This window comes from Mytilus galloprovincialis, chromosome 11 (genome assembly GCF_965363235.1).
Source record: "Mytilus galloprovincialis chromosome 11, xbMytGall1.hap1.1, whole genome shotgun sequence".
Classification (NCBI taxonomy): Eukaryota; Metazoa; Mollusca; class Bivalvia; order Mytilida; family Mytilidae; genus Mytilus; species Mytilus galloprovincialis.
In genome coordinates, this window is record NC_134848.1 from 61,812,119 (window position 1) to 61,830,307 (window position 18,189).

General features: G+C 32.3%; 1 protein-coding gene across 2 annotated transcripts; it reads left to right on the forward strand.

The window, feature by feature from the left end:
- The first annotated feature begins 644 nt into the window (after window positions 1-644).
- LOC143052556 (uncharacterized) lies at window positions 645-7,734 on the forward strand. Of its 2 annotated transcripts, XM_076225610.1 has the most exons (5): window positions 645-1,443; window positions 2,808-2,864; window positions 4,751-4,834; window positions 5,737-5,808; window positions 7,319-7,734. In XM_076225610.1, exons 1-5 carry the CDS (start codon window positions 681-683, stop codon window positions 7,561-7,563), a joined length of 1,221 nt encoding a protein of 406 aa, XP_076081725.1. In that variant the 5' UTR covers window positions 645-680; the 3' UTR covers window positions 7,564-7,734. The 2 variants fall into 2 exon arrangements, with proteins under 2 accessions (XP_076081725.1, XP_076081726.1); XM_076225611.1 differs by lacking the exon at window positions 2,808-2,864.
- The last annotated feature ends 10,455 nt before the right edge of the window (window positions 7,735-18,189 follow it).

An 18,189-nucleotide genomic window follows, 5' to 3' on the forward strand; every position in this document is an offset into this window, starting at 1 on the left:
TTCCGTGGGTTTGTCGTGCAGTTTGTGACGCATGTACAAATCGAATCCGAAGATGAATGATGCGGATGTGTCTGTCTTGACGTAACGTCGTTTCACGTGGCCTGCCACTACAGGGGCGATCATTTGTTGTGCCAGTATCTCTAAGACGAGTCTTAAGCCTTGCAATAGTCATTCTAGAGACATTAAAATGATTTGCAACCTGCACTTGAGTCATTCCTGCTGCCAACATCCCAATAGCTCGTTCTCTCTCCTTCTGGCGGTTTATGTGTAACTTTCAATTTTTTAATGCGACCTTTTGTTAACAATCGTTTTCGACACAATATATGACAAAAAGGACAACTCGATTCCAACTCTATACAGGTAAATGTTTGAAAAAATGGTTATTTGTTTGAAATCAGAAAATGACGTCACGTCATTTCCGAAATTTTTATAAATGAGTAAATTTGATAGATAAATCATTCAGGTTACTAGTTTTAATCATGAAAATATTTGAAAGTAATATATGTGATATTTTCAAATTAAAAACCAATGTAACGTTTCTTATTTTGCCTAGTATATATAGAAACATAATTCATAACTTTGTCGCTATACAACACTGGCATTTGTAAGATAAATAACAATTCAAATAGATAAAAACTTTTATGATACATAAAACACATCAAGTGGACGCACATATCGAAATGACGGTCTTAGGTCGTCTTTTACTTTTTGTATTTTTTATTTCATTTGTAAGTGCTTTTCTACTGGATGACAAAACTCCGCCACCAAATAACGGGTTATCGGACAAGCATTATATAGCAGTGATAGAATTGCTCGGTGAGGAAACTAAGGCCAGACAAAATCTAGAAGTTGCAGTGTCACAGTTACACAGAGACCTTGTCACCAAAACGTCTAATATTGCTGCTTTTCAAGATCAAACCAATCTCATTCTAGATTTAACAAGTAAATTACAAAATATGGAAAATAAAACAGACGTACTGGAGCAAAAATATCAACAAGTGAAACTTGAAAACGCTGCTATCCAACAGAGTCATGTAACTCTTCAACAGGAATTGTTCATCATCAAGAACAATTATTCAGCTCTGCAGCAAATTTATTCAGGTGTAGAAAGGAATTATTCAAAGTTGCTGTCGCAGCATGATCAACTGATCCAAAAACTCTCAGTGCACGAAAACCAGTCTGCCGAAATAGTAAAAGAAATAACTACTCTGAAACATTTAAAAGCTATTGATCAGCTTCAAGATATTAGTGTTTTGCAAGCTGAAACACAAACATTGAAGAATCAAGTTCACTCTTTGACTTCAAACCAAGCCGCACGAGGACAGGACTTTCTTGCACTCTACAATCAAACCTTAGCGTTTCGTTCGGACGCTCTTGTTACTGCAAAACTGTCTAAACTCAACAATGAATCTTTGAAAGAGGTCATGCAAAATCTCAAAACGGGTAAGCACACTTCATTCATTTACGGATTAACGGCGACATGCATTCAAACTCTGCTTTATAATTTTATAAATCAACACATTGTAGTGTAGTTCTATACAAGTGTGCAATTGTTGGGTTCACATATCCTCATTTAAATATTCATGTGACGATGTCGAATACACTAAATATAATCAGACTAACTTTTAGAGTATAACGTTAGTTCAATTGTTACCATGTAGCAAATAACATTTCAAGCTGGAACAATTGTTTTAGCTTAGTGCAGAAACATTCCGACTCAAATAAAAAAAAAATGTTTGAAAGTAGAAAGTTATGAAATGAGGCATTTTGTTTTGATAAATTTATATGCAGGTACAATGACAACTTATGATTTAATTTTTGTATTTAGTTTGTATAGTAGTTCATTCAGATCTTGAAGAATCAATTAGTATTTGTATTATAAGAAATATTTTTTTTTTTTTTTATTAAAAATGACAAGATAAAAGTAAATAAATTATAAAACTTTAACAGATTGTTTCTTTCTAATTTAAGTAGACGACACTGGAATTGCTCTATTTAAAACACTATTTTCATTGTTCAAAGGTTAAGAGCTATCCGATTTGACAGATTCAAAAAAAGCGCAAATGTTGTCGAGTATTTTTCACAGAACAGTTTACACTTGCAGCCCAAAAACTCAAACGTAGATATTTTTTTTGTGATAACATTTCATGAATATATCAGCAGTTATACCACATAAAACTAAGAAGGTGAGGTTTAAAACGTGTGTTACCTTCTAGCTTACAAGGAAACTTATGTCGATTGAATGCATATGGAAATTCTCGAGCAATATGAATTACTAAAGATCAAATATTGAATATATATATAGACTTTAATTTTTAAAAAAGACTGAGCAGGAAAACTTAGGATTTACTAGTTGTACTACTTCATTACAAATGGATTAAAATGAAAATGAAGGAGAGGGTCACATATGATTGGCTACGGTTTTAAACGTAAATGGCAAAGTTGTATTTGGTAGCAAAAGACGTTAAACATGGTTTGTAATTCTCAATAATCTTGGTATTTTTATGAAATCTGTTTCCTTTGGCTTTTTGTTCAAATGTATTCATGATGAATATGAACTTCCTGGATCTAGCAATTAATCAATGATAAGAGAAATAAATATGTGTCTCGAAAGGGCATGTCTGTATGTATGGGATCTTAAGATAATATTTTTTAATAAAGATTGATTTTTTTATTACATTAGGTTCTACTTTTATACTTTTCAATAGTAATATGATTTCTAATATCATAGTTTCTAATTTCATTTATGTCTGATTACAATTTCATGGCGGATAAATATATAAATAAGAATGTGTTATTTATTGCAGACAATCAGACAGCAAGCCAAATGATCAACAACATTATTTTAACAATGCATAACTTGAGTAAGCGAATTAATATCGACAGTTAAACCATATATTTAAGATAAATTGTATAATGCTGTGATGTTTTGTAATGATGATTTGACAATTTAAAGCAATGCAATTATTTTTAGAATATATTTTTTTCGGCTACAAAATAGTTTTCATCAGATAGTTCATAATATCCCTCTTAAAACTCTACAACCTACACTAAAACACTAACAGGAGATAAGTTCATAGTAACTAAGATACACTTTTTTCACATCTGATTATATTCATTAACATCGCGTACCGAATTGATTCATTTACTGTAAGTATTGATAATGGGACTGTTTAGATACATGATCATACATGTGTCAAAGTGGCAAATAAATGGAAAGACTTCAAATCACTGTCCTGTATTGCATATATATGTTGCAAAAGAAAGCAAACCCTACAAACGGGTCGATTAAAAAAATGTAACATGGAAGAAAACGGGTAACATAACTAGTAACATATGCCACAAATGCAAACTACGTAAAAACAAACAGTCACAAACACAGAAAACAGAAACCTAAGAGGAATACTGGATATTATATCCTAGTATAACTGTAAATTCAGAAATTATTGCGTGCATTTCTTATTGCAATTTTGTCATTTAAGACTAAAAAGCAGTTTTAATATTTGAGAAAAATCCTGTGTAATTCATATAAAAAATTTCAAAATGAGAGTTTAAATTTTATGTAAGTTTATTGCGGGTATAACCCAATCACATTTTTCTCAGTAATTCATTAAAACATTGCAATAATTTCTGCAATTACAGTATTGACGTTGTAGTCAGCATAATTCAACAAATGGTCTGCAAGCAATTCAAGCATTTTTGGTTTGTTTTGAAAACCGAGGAAGAGACTAAAAACATTAAAAACAATAAGATATTCAATATCAATATTCCCTCCGTACTTTTAAAACGTAACACAAAAATCACAAAAAAAAACAAAACAGAAACATATTCAAGGCCAATTACACATGAAGGACAATATACGGCTTTCAATGTTAAATAGGTCTAGAAAAGTTGGTCAAATGGATGTATCACTAGTTTATTGATGTCTCTCTTTTTTGGATAAGAACATACAAATAAATTGTGTATCGGGTCAGATTTAAAAAAAAAAAACTCTTATTATCTCCATGTGGATAACGGATATCAAAGTTATAAGTGGGAAAACTTTGACCAGACAATTCATGGAGATTACATGTATGTTTTAATTTCATTTCAGCTGTTTCATAATATTTTACCTCCATAATAGTTCTCGTCCATGTTTAAATTATTCTAAAAGTTTTGCGAAATTATAAGTTTATTTAACAAAATCAGAGGACTGAAAGATGCCTTTAAATATCTTAATACTTTTGATACCTGCATACACTTGTTAGTATGGGTGTATAATTATCGCATGTATCGAGAGCCCGAAAAAAACACGATACTTAATTTGCATTTTTTTGTTTCTCAATCTTTTGTGAGTTGTTGTCTGTCTTGGTTTGTTTTTAATTTGTTTTCCCTCAGTTAAAATTAATGTTGTAAACTTTTATTGATCATATCTGCATATTTTTTTCAAAATATTTCTCTCTGAAGGTTTATTACTATTTTTCCAAATAGTCACATACTTCCTTTTAGTCCATACCAGGCGGATGATCGATACACGGAACAAACTTCACATCGATAAAACTATTTCTTTAATCTACTTTTTCTTATTAATACCTATTTATATCGAATATGTTGTTAATCAAAACCTGAAAACTTATGAGAGAACTTTTGATGGTTACAGGCGTTACGAAATAGGTCACTTGTATTATACCTTTTAATCATTAACTGGATTGTTTATATTATCATTGTGACGTGAAGTATGCATAATATTATTTGGTTGGTTATTTTTCAGCTAATCAAACAACAAATCAATTAAAAAAACAAATGGATAGTGAAATAAAACGCTTAGAACAAGAAATGGCTGACGAGAATATGGGTTTGTATCATGATAATCTGTTTATATAATATATATTTAATCCTTGTAATAAAGAGAAATAAATGCGTAAACAAGTAGACGAAGAGAAATTTACACAGTCTTATATTGGTACTTATATCAAACTAGCATTCATAATCATAACTTATCATTCATTTGATGTACCATATATGTATATAAACTCATTATAGACACTCGAATAAAAAAAGTTAAAAAGGCCAAAAAAGTATGAAATTGAAGAGCATTGATGACCAAAAATTCCTAAAATATTTGCAAAATACAGCTAACTTAAGGTAACATATTTCTGAGGTAGAGTATTTTTCAATTAATGACTACTATCAGTTCAAGGATTTGTTTGGGGAGGGAGGAATACAGTAATAATTATCTACAGTCGGTTGGCGCGTTTGCTTTTGTTGTACATTTAGGAGTTCAGTGTTTTTGTTGTTCAGTTATTTCCTTCTTATACCCGAATTTTGTTTTGCTTATTCAAATTATGATTATTAAAACCCGATACACTACTGTTGTCTGTATTGATGTAAATACAAGTACGGGAGTGTGTGTATATGCACTAACAAACCAAGTAAGACTGATAAGAAGAAACAAATCTCAAATATCTGTTACGTTTTGTTTCAAAGGAGAGATTATGTCGATTGTTGTCCCTTTTTTGTAAGCTCTTTCAGATGCTTTCGCATTGTGGTCATGCTTCTATAAAAACGGGACATGATTCATTGTCATATACAGAAACCTGGCTAGGGGAATTTTTTCCTAGTTTAACCTTAATGTTCTCATATCAGTTGTTGAAATTTTGCCATTATATTTACAAGATAAATTTGTTTAGTTGTGTGGATCAGAGTTACAATGTCGAAATTTTGTTAACTTAATCACTGAGATACTTATTATTGTAGCTCGTGGTACTACATATGTGCGATGGTCCCGGAAACAGTGTCCTAATAACAGAACAGAGTTAGTTTACTCAGGTACTTAATCTTGCGATAAGGTGATTATCGGGCAGAATTATCTTTACCAGGAATGTAAATCGCTACAACTATTTAGTTTTCGAAAACACTATCATACGTTTCCTAGGTGAACTAATTTCGAAGAGAACTAGTTTTAATTTTAAATGAAGGTAAAGTTTGTACGTACATATACTTAATTGTTAATCTTACGTTTTTATCTAACCGAAATAAATAACAGATGAAAATCATTTTGTTATAGAACAGGTATATGCACACTCCATGCTCTACAAATTAAAAACTTGACGTATTAGATTGTAACACGACTTTGACTGGTTTGCTTAAATTTTGATCCCGAACATATCTGAGCGAAAAATTATTTCATACTATGTATCGTGCAAACCGTAAATAGAATTATAAATATTGATTGCCGATTATCTTATGCGGCATTATAACGCATTATAAATTGCAATACTATCAAAGTATAAATTCAGTTGTGGGCGTACATTCATTAGTTTATATTAACAATGTGAATATAGGGGAATCGAGAAAATTGCATACACATATCACAACATTTAAAAATCTGATCAATTTAAACTCTGTAAATACTGACTTTCATAACATATATCAACTTTTAAAATAATCAGAAATATTGAACAGTTTTTAATAGAGATTCACTTGATTATCAAAACGTAAAATCACAAAAATACTGAACTTAGAGGAAATCAATTCGGAAAGTTCCTAATCACATGGCAAAATCAAATAACAAAACGCATCAAAAAGGAATGGACAAGAACTGTCATATTCCTGACTTGGTACAGGCATTTTCAAATGTAGAAAATGGTGGATTAAACCTGGTTTTATAGAGCGAACCCTCTCACTTTGATGACAGTCTCATCAAATTCCGTTATATTTACAATGATGCGTTAACTAAACAGACACAATAAATACAATAGTCAAAATATGGGTACAGCAATTTTAAAAGGAACAATTTAACAGAACACAAACACATCTATCTACAAACACATTGATTTGCGTATCTGACGTCAGAAAATTTTATACAGCACATATATTTGTCGTTCGATGTACATATAAACAATTTTAAAATTTCACATAGGCAATGTTAGCATATTGGGTTAAAAAATCAAAAGTATGTAAGAATAAATTTTAGAAATAGACCGAGATTTAAAATAGTCCAAAAGTTATATAGAATTTATAAGAATCCACAAATAGTCAATTCCACTACTCGATTGATTAATTTTGACGTTTGTGGTTCAATGATTTATTTTTAGTACTTGAAATCCCATGTACTATCCACATTAAACATTCCGTCAATGTATTACAATATTTATGTGTTAATATTATATGGAAAAAGTTTAATAAGTTGAGTTGTCTTACATTAATATTTCTATAAAACAATTGGAACTGTAACGAAAAGATTCAAGCCGAAAGTGTGAATGGTTTGTTATTATTTAATATTTAATTTTGTAGATATCTTACTTATGTCTACAGTTTAAATATTACTATTTTTTAGGATATACAGGAGGAGGACGTTACACTGAAACAGGGTCAGCAGCAGAACCAGTCTGTCTACCAAAAAATCCTGACTTCGTCAAAACTAGTGGTGGAGACAATGGTCGTATATATGGAGCAGAATTTGAAGGTAATGAGTTTGGTTCAAACAGTAATTACCAAGACGTACCATGTGCTGTCTGTAGAGTGAATCAGGCATCCAGCATTATAATGATACCGGGGAAGAACAAGTGCTACACAGGATAGAACATGGAATACAATGGTTATCTGGCTTCAAACTACTATGGTCATGTTGCTGCTGGAGCATATGTCTGTATTGATATACAACCTGAATATGTCAGTGGTGGTTCATCATGGAACAGCAACAGTAAACTATTTTATGGTGTTATGGCTAAATGTGGGTCACTTAAATGTCCACCGTACATACAGGATCATCCCCTTACATGTGTTGTTTGTTCAAAATAGAATTAATTATTCAAAAATGAATTATATTGGATATCATAGTTGATTATAACGATAACTGTTATAGAATATCTTATGAATTTTTTAAGAAATAAAATGTCCATTATAATTAAAGAACATGCTTTAATTTTAAAAATAAATTCAATGGTTGTGCAGCATACATATCTTTTAAAAATTAAATGAATGAATTTTAAGAATTCGGATTTTACTATAATTTATTCTGATATAACCTCTCATGTGTACAAAACTGATATCGATAGGAGTTTTTTTGGATAGATTCAGTACCCCTAGTACTACATTTTGAAACATTAATTATGTATCAGAAAGAGAAGATAACGGATATGCAGTATCTTATAAAATTCTCTGAAGCTCATAGAAATAGAAAAAAATGTGGTATGATTGCCAATGAGACACACCTCCCTCCAAGTCACAATTTGTAAAAAGTAAACCATTATATGTCAAAGTACGGTGTTCAACACGGACACTTTGCTCACATCGAACAGCAAACTTTATATTCATAATTCCAACTCATCCGAATGAAGATGCACAGATGGTTCCAAAGGAAATTTCGGCAGTCATGATAAAACAAATCCTTATAGCGTAATGATGATCATCGTTTTCAGTAAAATCTTTTGTCTATATTAGATTTTTTCTTTAATATACATAAAATATTTTTCTTTCCTCAGTTAAGATAGCTGCATTTGGTCATATGGACGTATTTGAATTAATAAATAATTTATTTTCGCACTTACTCTGCTGTCTGTTAGATAGCAGATCAATGCATTGTCAAAATTTCAAAAACTGTATGATGAAGCATTTTGTAGTTTGTTTATCTGATATAGTAACAGTAAAATGTCAATACATATTCCCTTATTACAGTATGTAGTATATTGTGATTTTCAAACATTAACGATGTCATGTAGGACTCTGTCACATGTGTCATTGAGATATGACAAGTGCCAGGCAACATATGGATTTTTTAAGTTAGATATAAATAAAGAATTTTATCTGTTAATTCCAATAACTTTTACTTCTAATTTATTTGCATCAATGATTTCCTAATCTGCAACGTTTATGAGTAAAATAAACTCATCATAGGCATAATGAGATACTAGGATTGAAAGTTTGTTATTGGGCCAGACGTGCATTTTGTGCACAAAAGACTTATCAATGACGTTCGAATAACAAAAAATGCTATAACGGCCAGATAAAGTACGAAGTTGAAGAGGCGTATCTGCTTGTATTCCGAAGTTGTGTTTTTAGATTGTAGCTAACAAGGTTTCATAGTTCTTAGTCACTTTATTTCGTAAAGAAGACATGTTACTAATTGTTAATTAAATCTTCCCACGTTCTGTATCTAAAGGTCAAAATGCATGAGCCTGTACTTCAGTGGTTGTCGTTTGCTGTTGATATCATATTTGCGTATAGTTTATTGTTTTGTACACATATCATGTCGTTCGATTTCTCGTTTAACTTTTTTGACATTTGTCTTTTGTCGACATTTTTCATTGCAATGTATATGCTTTTGTTCATTGTCGACTGCGTTACGGTTAACTACAGCTGCTAAACTGTTACGCTTTTTGGTTGAGTCTCATATGTAATTTTACGAAAGGTATATATGCTAGTCTGGATCTGATTGTTTTCACCTGGACAACTGGTATGTACTTGAAAAGAAAGTATACCGACAGTTTGAAGGTGTTCATATGAACTTCAATTTTGCATTTTTCATAGCAATCGTGGTCCTTAACTTGGTCCTTGGTCCTTATACAGCCATATTCAGTTCTCCTTAAAGATATTTTGGTTTTTGATGACACAGTACAACACTGTCGCATTTCGAAATGAGAGACCAAAGGCTGCAAATCTTGTGCAATTTTAATTACAGATGCTGAATTCACTAGCAATTTGACCAAGAATTCATATTTTACCAGAAATTACGGTGATCTGAATTGTAAATCGATAAATGTCGTCTACGGATTAGAGTGCAACCTTTGCGGATTGGTATAGTCGGTGAAACGAAAGGAAGGCTGAACAAACTTATGTGTGGTCATAGATCAGACATTAACCTCAATGCTAACGACGTTCTTTACCAGCATTTCAATTAGCCCGATCATTTCATCGTTTCTATGACAGTTCGCATATATCTAGTCCTTCGTGTAACTCGGTGAATGTGATGAATATTTTCAACTCGACTCCTCGACGTAGACACAGTCATGGTAACGTCATTATACATCACCTTCTCTGCATGATGTCTCTATTAATGACTTGCTGCCATTTATACAAAACCCGTTAGGTATTCATCACATTCGCACGAAACTTTATTCATTAACCCTTTCAAAACTTCATTCTCTGTTCAATTTATGGTTGGAATTCACTGTTACCAACCCTCATTCAAACCAATATAATAAAATTAACGGTACCACTTTTCTTGCACCAGATGCGCATTTCGACAATACATGTCTCTTCAGTGATGCTCGTGGCCAAAATATTTGCAGTCCAAATCTTATATAAAAGATGAAGAGCTATAATCCAAAAGGTCCAAAAAGTATAGCCAAATCCGTGAAAGGAATCAGAGCTTTGCATGAGGGAGATACATTCCTTAATTTATAATAATTTCTAATATTTTGTAACAGCATATTTTAATAACACAATAAATCCGTATTTTCATGCCAGTACCGAAGTACTGGCTACTGGGCTGGTGATAACCTCGGGGACTAATAGTCCACCAGCAGAGGCATCGACCCAGTGGTAGTAATAAAATTAACGGTACCAATTTTCTTGCACCAGATGAGCATTTCGACAATACATGTCTCTTCAGTGATGCTCGTTGCCAAAATATTTGCAATCCAAAGCTTATATAAAAGATGATGAGCTATAATCCAAAAGGTCCAAAAAGTATAGCCAAATCCGTGAAAGGAATCAGAGCTTTGCATGAGGGAGATACATTACTTAATTTATAATAATTTCTAATATTTTGTAACAGCATAAAAACGTGACGCTATAATTTCGGATATTGCAAGTCTCAGACTTTTCAAGCCAGTCCGCATTGGAAAAGATGAAAAAGAGAGATCTTTCCTTAATCTTTCTTTTGCTAACAAAGGTCTCGATGGCGTCAACTTGGGCAATATCCTAATATCATAAATTAGTCCAATCGAAAATACCTCCTTATTTCAAAAACCATTATGTACCTGTTCCAGACCGTATGAGTATTTGGACCGTACGCGTATTTGGACCGTATGCGTACTTTTTTCAATAAACGCATACGGTTGGACCGTACGCGTACGGTCTGACTAATATTAAGAATTTGGTCAAGTTTATTAGATACAAATGTATATAACAGATCAACATAACTTATATCTCAAATTAATATAAAAAGTTGAATAGTAATTGAAATAAAAACTTAATATTTTAATTATTTGTAAAAAATCAGGCTTATTTAATCTGTTAATCTCCTGTACTTAGCATGTCAGTAATTCATTAATTACAGCCCAGTATGCTCATTGAAATTGAAGTTATCGGAAGTAAACATAATGTGGGAGGACAATTGTTTTAGAAAATTTAGTAACTTTACAAAAAATGCATATGCAAAGGAACATGCATGAACAAAATATGTTAATGTTAAAAATATATGACGTTCCTTGTGGAAGCTGACCGTCCGCGTATACTCATACGGTCCGACCGTACGCGTATGGTCGGACCGTACGAGTATACGTATACGGTCCGGACCGTACGCGTACGGTCCAAATACTCGTATGGTCTGGAACATACCAATTATTTCTAATACCTATATCAAACCTATTGCAACTGACATTTTCAATTACAAACACGTTTTGCAGGATCTCGATATTGACGACTTCAAGTCTAAACCTCCTGATTGCACTTGTGCTAGTTCCCAATTCACATATAATCCTGCTGGCCACGTTATTACCGGTGACCTCAACATTGTTAATAACACTTCTCTACAAAATGTGTTATCGAAAGGTCCGAAATATCATGAGCCTAAATCCATCAATTGGAAATACAACTTTAAAGTTTTGATGGATTGAGTCGAGGATTATGCCAGGCAATGAGCTAACCGCGAGAAAGAAGACGTAGGCACTCTTTGGCAGTGAGGTCGTTGATCCAAATCAGAATTAAGAAACTGAATAAGTCTATCAATGCCCATGCTAAGTCAATCTTTAAAGATCCAAATGTTGCAAAACACCTATCCTTTCTCCATGACAAATATGTTGTTGTCCCCGCAGATAAAGCCCCAAACAACATCGTGATTGTGTGTAAAACTCATTACATTAACTGCTTGATAAACGAATTAGGTATTGACAATTCACTTGGAAACTCAACATATACCCTCACGACACTTACCAAATAGGAAGTCCTGGATAATCATAGGTCTGTTCTATGTTCCTTTGGGATTTCAACCAAAGATGTAGAACTGGATATTCCATCACTGTATTGGATACCTAAACTACATAAGTGTCCTTAAAACAACGGTATAATGCTGGGTCTTCCAAGTGCTCCACGAAACCTCTTTCTTAATTATTAACATCCATTTTATCAGCAATCAAAGACGGGCTTCAAAGTTATTGTGAAACTGCCTATTCTAGAGGTGGCGTAAATCAGATGTGGATACTGAAAAAATCCAAAGATCTTTTAGAGTACATACAATCTTACTCTCTTTCATCTTGTAACAGTATTAAAACATTTGACTTTTCTACTCTTTACACTAATATTCCACATTCCAAACTAAAAGACAATTTGAAAGAGTTGGTATTGCTTTGCCTCATAAAAAAGAATGGCCAACGTAGATACAAGTCTTTTTTCTTAGGGTGGGATAAATCCTACTTTGTAAAGGATCACTCTGATTCAAACAAAAAATTCTCTGAAACTGATATTATCAAGATGCTTGATTTCTTGATTGACAATATATTTGTTACGTTCGGAGGACGTGTTTTTCAACAGACTTTCGGCATTTCAATGGGAACAAACTGTGCCCCTCTACTTGCCGACTTGTTTCTTTAGTATTATGAGGATGACGTCATGCAGGAACTTCTTAGGAAGAAAGATAAGAAGTTAGCAATATCCTTTAACTCTACTTTCCGCTATATAGATGATGTTCTTTCACTAAATAATGCAAATTTGGTGACTATGTGGAACGCATCTATCCCATCGAACTAGAGATAAAGGATACTACAGATACAGTTAGTTCGGCCTCATATCTTGACTTACATCTAGAAATTGACAATGAGGGTCGGCAAAAGAGATGATTTCAGCTTTCCAATTGTGAACTTTCCCTTTCTAAGTAGCAACATTCCAGCAGCACCTGCAAACGGGGTATATATCTCCCAATTGATACGATATTCCCGTGCTTTCATTTCCTATCATGATTTTCTTGATAGAGGGTTGCTGCTCGCAAGGAAGCTATTAAACCGAGAGTTCCAAATGGTGCAGTTGAAATCATCCCTTCGTAAATTTTACGGACGCCATTACGAGTTGGTTGACCGTTATGGAATAACCGTTTCACAAATGATATCAGATATGTTCCTTACGTCGTTACTACAATCCCCTTCCTTTCATGAATGTGATACCGAATTAGACTATTTACTGGATTTGTTATCACATAAGCATCATGACGGATGCCACATGTGGAGCAAAATCTGCTTACCCTTCCGGAGCACCTGAGATCACATCTAGTTTTTAGTGGGGTTCTTGTTGTTTATTCTTTAGTTTTCTATGTTGTTTCATGTGTACTATTGTTTGTCTGTTTGTCATTTTTATTTTTAGCCATGGCGTTGTCAGTTTATTTTAAATTTATGAGTTTGACTGTCTCTTTGGTATCTTTCGTACCTCTTTTACATGATTCACCGTTAATGACCAAAATCTGTAAAGACCCGTCTAATTTTTGTTTAATTGATTAAATCAGCAACACCTACCGTTATCTTGATGATATCGTGAAGGGCAAGCAGATAATTTTCATATGTTGCATCCTTCGTGTTGCTCATTTAAATCTTAAACCGTTAATACATGTCAGAAATGTATTATCAAACACGTTATCAAGCATCTTGTTATTGTCAGTTTGTAACTTTGTGTGGTTTAATGGTAACGTTAGTTGACGTCGTTTTTCATCCTACTTCTGTACCAAACGTCAAAGCTTTGCAGCTTTTTATAAAACGGCTTGCATTTTGATGTTGACCTTTTTTTTTTTTTTTTTTTAAATATGTTAAAATGACTGATTACTAGTATATATTTTTGACATCGTATTCTTAACAAAATGAAAGTATATATTTCAAATATTTGTCACTGCCCAAGCATGTCAATTGTTGCAAAATGCATTTATATATCCTCTATGATTCTCAGACTTCCGTCATCACAAGTATCTAGCACTAGGCGTTTATATCGATTGGAAAGCTTTTTGTGCTTCAAGAGTATAAATGTTATTAACCCACCTTCAACTAGTTTTCTAACTACAGTTGGCGAATATAATTTCATGGTCTTTTTATTCGTATTATCAACATCTTAAATATGTGTCTTTCAAGAAGATTATAATGAAAAATGATCCTTGTTCAGGTCAATCGCAGCCACATCTACTATTTATCCTCTGTTTGCTTTATCTATAATTCTAGTTTCATCCTCAGATTTTAAAATGAAAACGGCATTTTAGAATTGTTGATTTTATTTAAAATTAAAAAGTGATCTACAGTCCTTGAAATATAATGAGTAATTTCAAATGCGTCTGTTTGTCGGATGCGTGGAAATGACTTTTAGTGTCTACAACATATACAATTGTACTAGCAGATGCATCTATGTTACTAGAATCCAAAAACGAAAGCGTCGGCATGTTTAAAGCTTGTGCTACATATATATTCATCCGAAAATTTAGAGTAATATTTTGATAAATTTACATGTAAATTAACACATGAAAATCGATGGATCATATCAAGAAAATCATGATTGAATTATGCTTTTAGAGCTGTCTATGCGGTACGGGCTTTGCTCATTGTTGAAGGCCGTACGGTGACCTACAGTTGTTAATTTCTGTGTCACTTGGTTTAAAATGCAATTCGTTTGCATTAAAGATACCTAATCTTTTGCAGGATACTTTTATTTATCCTACGCTTTTACGATCAGCAAATAGCTTAAAAGTTTTGATGGGAGTCAAATTTTCTTGTTGATTTAAATAATTGTTCAAAAAAAATATCTCCCAAAATAATATCATCACACAGAACGTGTCAAATGCTGAAGACACAACATGCTACACTTTCAGTAAATGAGAAAAACAATTATATATTATAACGTTACATTCACGTTCCGTGCAAAAATCGTTCAATTTGAACGTGGTAACATTTACGGGAGACTCGGACAACTTGATGGAAATTAATGAAAAATTTGGTGTGTCCTTAACCTTGACGGCTTAACCAAATCCTTAAAAAAAATCACATTTCAGTAATAACATTTGTTTGCATAGTTCATTTGTCTGTCACAAATCTAAAATATCCTAAATTATCATCGTACTAAAAAATCTTGAACAATGGCTCTATGGTAACATTTACGGGAGACACGGAAAATACTGAAAATAAATAAAATGGGAGAAGCTATGTAAAAAATAAAAATATTTTTGTAAAAATCAATTAAATCACATTTCTATGTAGAGGTGGCGAACATTTCCTATTATTTATCTGAAAATATTATAATATCGAAGTGTTAGCTTTCATTTTTGTGTACTCGAATTTTCAAATCTTACAGCTATATGGAATTTCGAAAATGGCTGCTAGATTGCGAACTGACAGGATATTAATCGTGACCGTTTAACATAATAAATATGCTCATATCATATCCAATCTGTACAAATTTTATCAAAATCCATTCAGTAGTTAGTATTTTTTCTTCGTTTATATTTGGATGGTTGGCGCTTGTTGTTACGTCTTACACGGCAAATACGGCAAATTATGAACACGAAATCATTGTTTAATCATATCATGAGACATAACATTAAATTTATTAAAATCAGGTTTTATTTAATTTCGATTCAAATGAAAAATCAAGACAAGTTACTATTCAATAATGCGTAGATTTGATTTGTTTTTGTCATACTTATGCATCAAGAAATGGTCAAATGAAACATAGACCGAATACCGTGAGTAACGTCATTCAAATACAACTAACTAAAACCTTCATAACAACAAAATGACAAATGTAAGAAAAACGCCAACAAAAATATGTTGATAGTTAATAGTAAATTTGACAAAGACGACAACGAAATAGTTTTATAGGTGATAATACATACCGGATAAAGTATACACTCTATCACCAATGTATAAATCAAGTAAAATAGAAAGTAAATGAAAATATAACTCGTCCAGTGTAGCATAAACACTAAAATATTCGAAAACAATATTAACCAGCAAAACATCGAACTTTTCAATTTTTCTTGTCATATGAGAACATTTTGCGACCAAACACAGATATTATTTAAAATCGAGTTATTAAAAATTCAAAAATAGACGGTGTTACTTGAAAGTTATGAAATGACACACTTTTAGTGGAGATCACTGAAAATAAAAAGATACATTGATTATTTTACTCGCGTTGGGGTATTAACCATATGTGAATTCTTACAAATTCTGAAGAATTTCTGGATAATTTTAAATCTAGGTCCGTTTTGAATTTGTTCTAACATACTTTTGATTTTTTAACCCTGTATGCCACCATTCCACATGTGAAATTACATTTCTTTTTAAAAAACATTGAGCGGCAAAATTATTCTATATTTCTTCCAATGTGACGTTTATATTTCATGACGTCAAACACGCGAAACAATGCATGTGGTTTTTGGATAGATGCTTTTTGTGCTTTTTGTTAAATATTTGTTTGTTTTGAGATTGTGACACAGTGAAGACTGCTGTACCTATATTTTGACTGTTTTACCTATTGTGTCTGTTTTGTTCACGCATCGTTGTAAACATAATGGAATATAATATTTTGTATATTTATTTACTGATAGAGGAACTCAGCTTTTAAGATTAAATATACATATTTGAACACTCATAAATAAGAGAAAGGAGTGAATAAAAACTTCATTAACATAAATTATAATTAAGACGAAAAGTGGGTATTTGTATAGCGGGTAATGCATGCATAGAAGGAGAAAATCAAAATCACAAAAATATTAAAATCCGAGGGAAAAGGAAAACGGAAAGTTCCTAAAATAATGACAAAATCAAAAGTTCAAACTTATCACACTAATTGATAACAACTGTCAATATTCCTTGACTTGGAACAGGCATTTTTAAGTAGAACGTGTAATTAAACCTGGTTGTAAAACTATCCATGCCTCTCACTTGTATGACAACTTATACAAGTCCATTATATTGACAACGATGTGTGAACAAATCAAACCGACATTTCAGGTAAAAATTTCAAAAATAGTGGTTCAGCAGTCAACATTGTTACAATCTTAATTACTATCAAAACAAACAAATATGTCACAAAGAAGCACTTAACGGCATAAAGACAAAGCACCTTGGAGAAATGTAAGACAAGAATACTAAAAAATACCAAATCACAATAACACAATGACGGGATGCATAAGTACAGAGCCATGTCATGTTACAAATAATCATAAAAGATATATGAAAATAGCCAATTAGCAAAAATGAAAGACACGAATATTGCTTTTACCGGAGAAGAATGACGCTATGACAGGAAGTATAAGTATAAAGATCCACGTCAAATGAATATCACCAAAAACAGATTAGTTTTCTATGTTGTGATGTTATGCTATTGTTTCAGAAAAAGGGAGAAGGTTTGGTACCATTAAAACGTTTAATCCCGCTGCAAATGTTTGCACCTGTCCTAAGTCAGGAATCTGATGTACAGTAGTTGTCGTTTGTTTATGTTATTTATACGTGTTTCTCGTTTCTCGTTATATAGATTAGACCGTTGGTTTTCCCGTTTGAATGGTTCTACACTAGTAATTTTTGGGCCTTTTATAGCTTTTTGTTCGGTGTGAGCCGAGGCTCCATGTTGAATGCCGTACATTGACCTATAATGGTTTTCTTTTATAAATTGTTGTTTGAATGGAGTCTTGTCTCATTTGCACTCACACCATATCCTCCTATATCTATGAACAGATGTTATAGTAATATTTGTAAAGACAAATAAAAGAACACTATAACATTTTATGTAGATGATAAACAACGTCAGTACCCATAATCTGTACTTCAAGTCTATCGTGTATTATTTGTATTACTGACCAACAAGGTCTTGATACATCACGATGAACTTTTAAGGAAAAAGGACGAAACGTTCTTTGACATACCCCTGGGTAGTCAACTTTGTGCTTAGACACTGATGACGTTTACAAAGTCTGAGAAGACGGTTAACGTATCGATCAAATCAGTCTCATTTTGCAGTTCA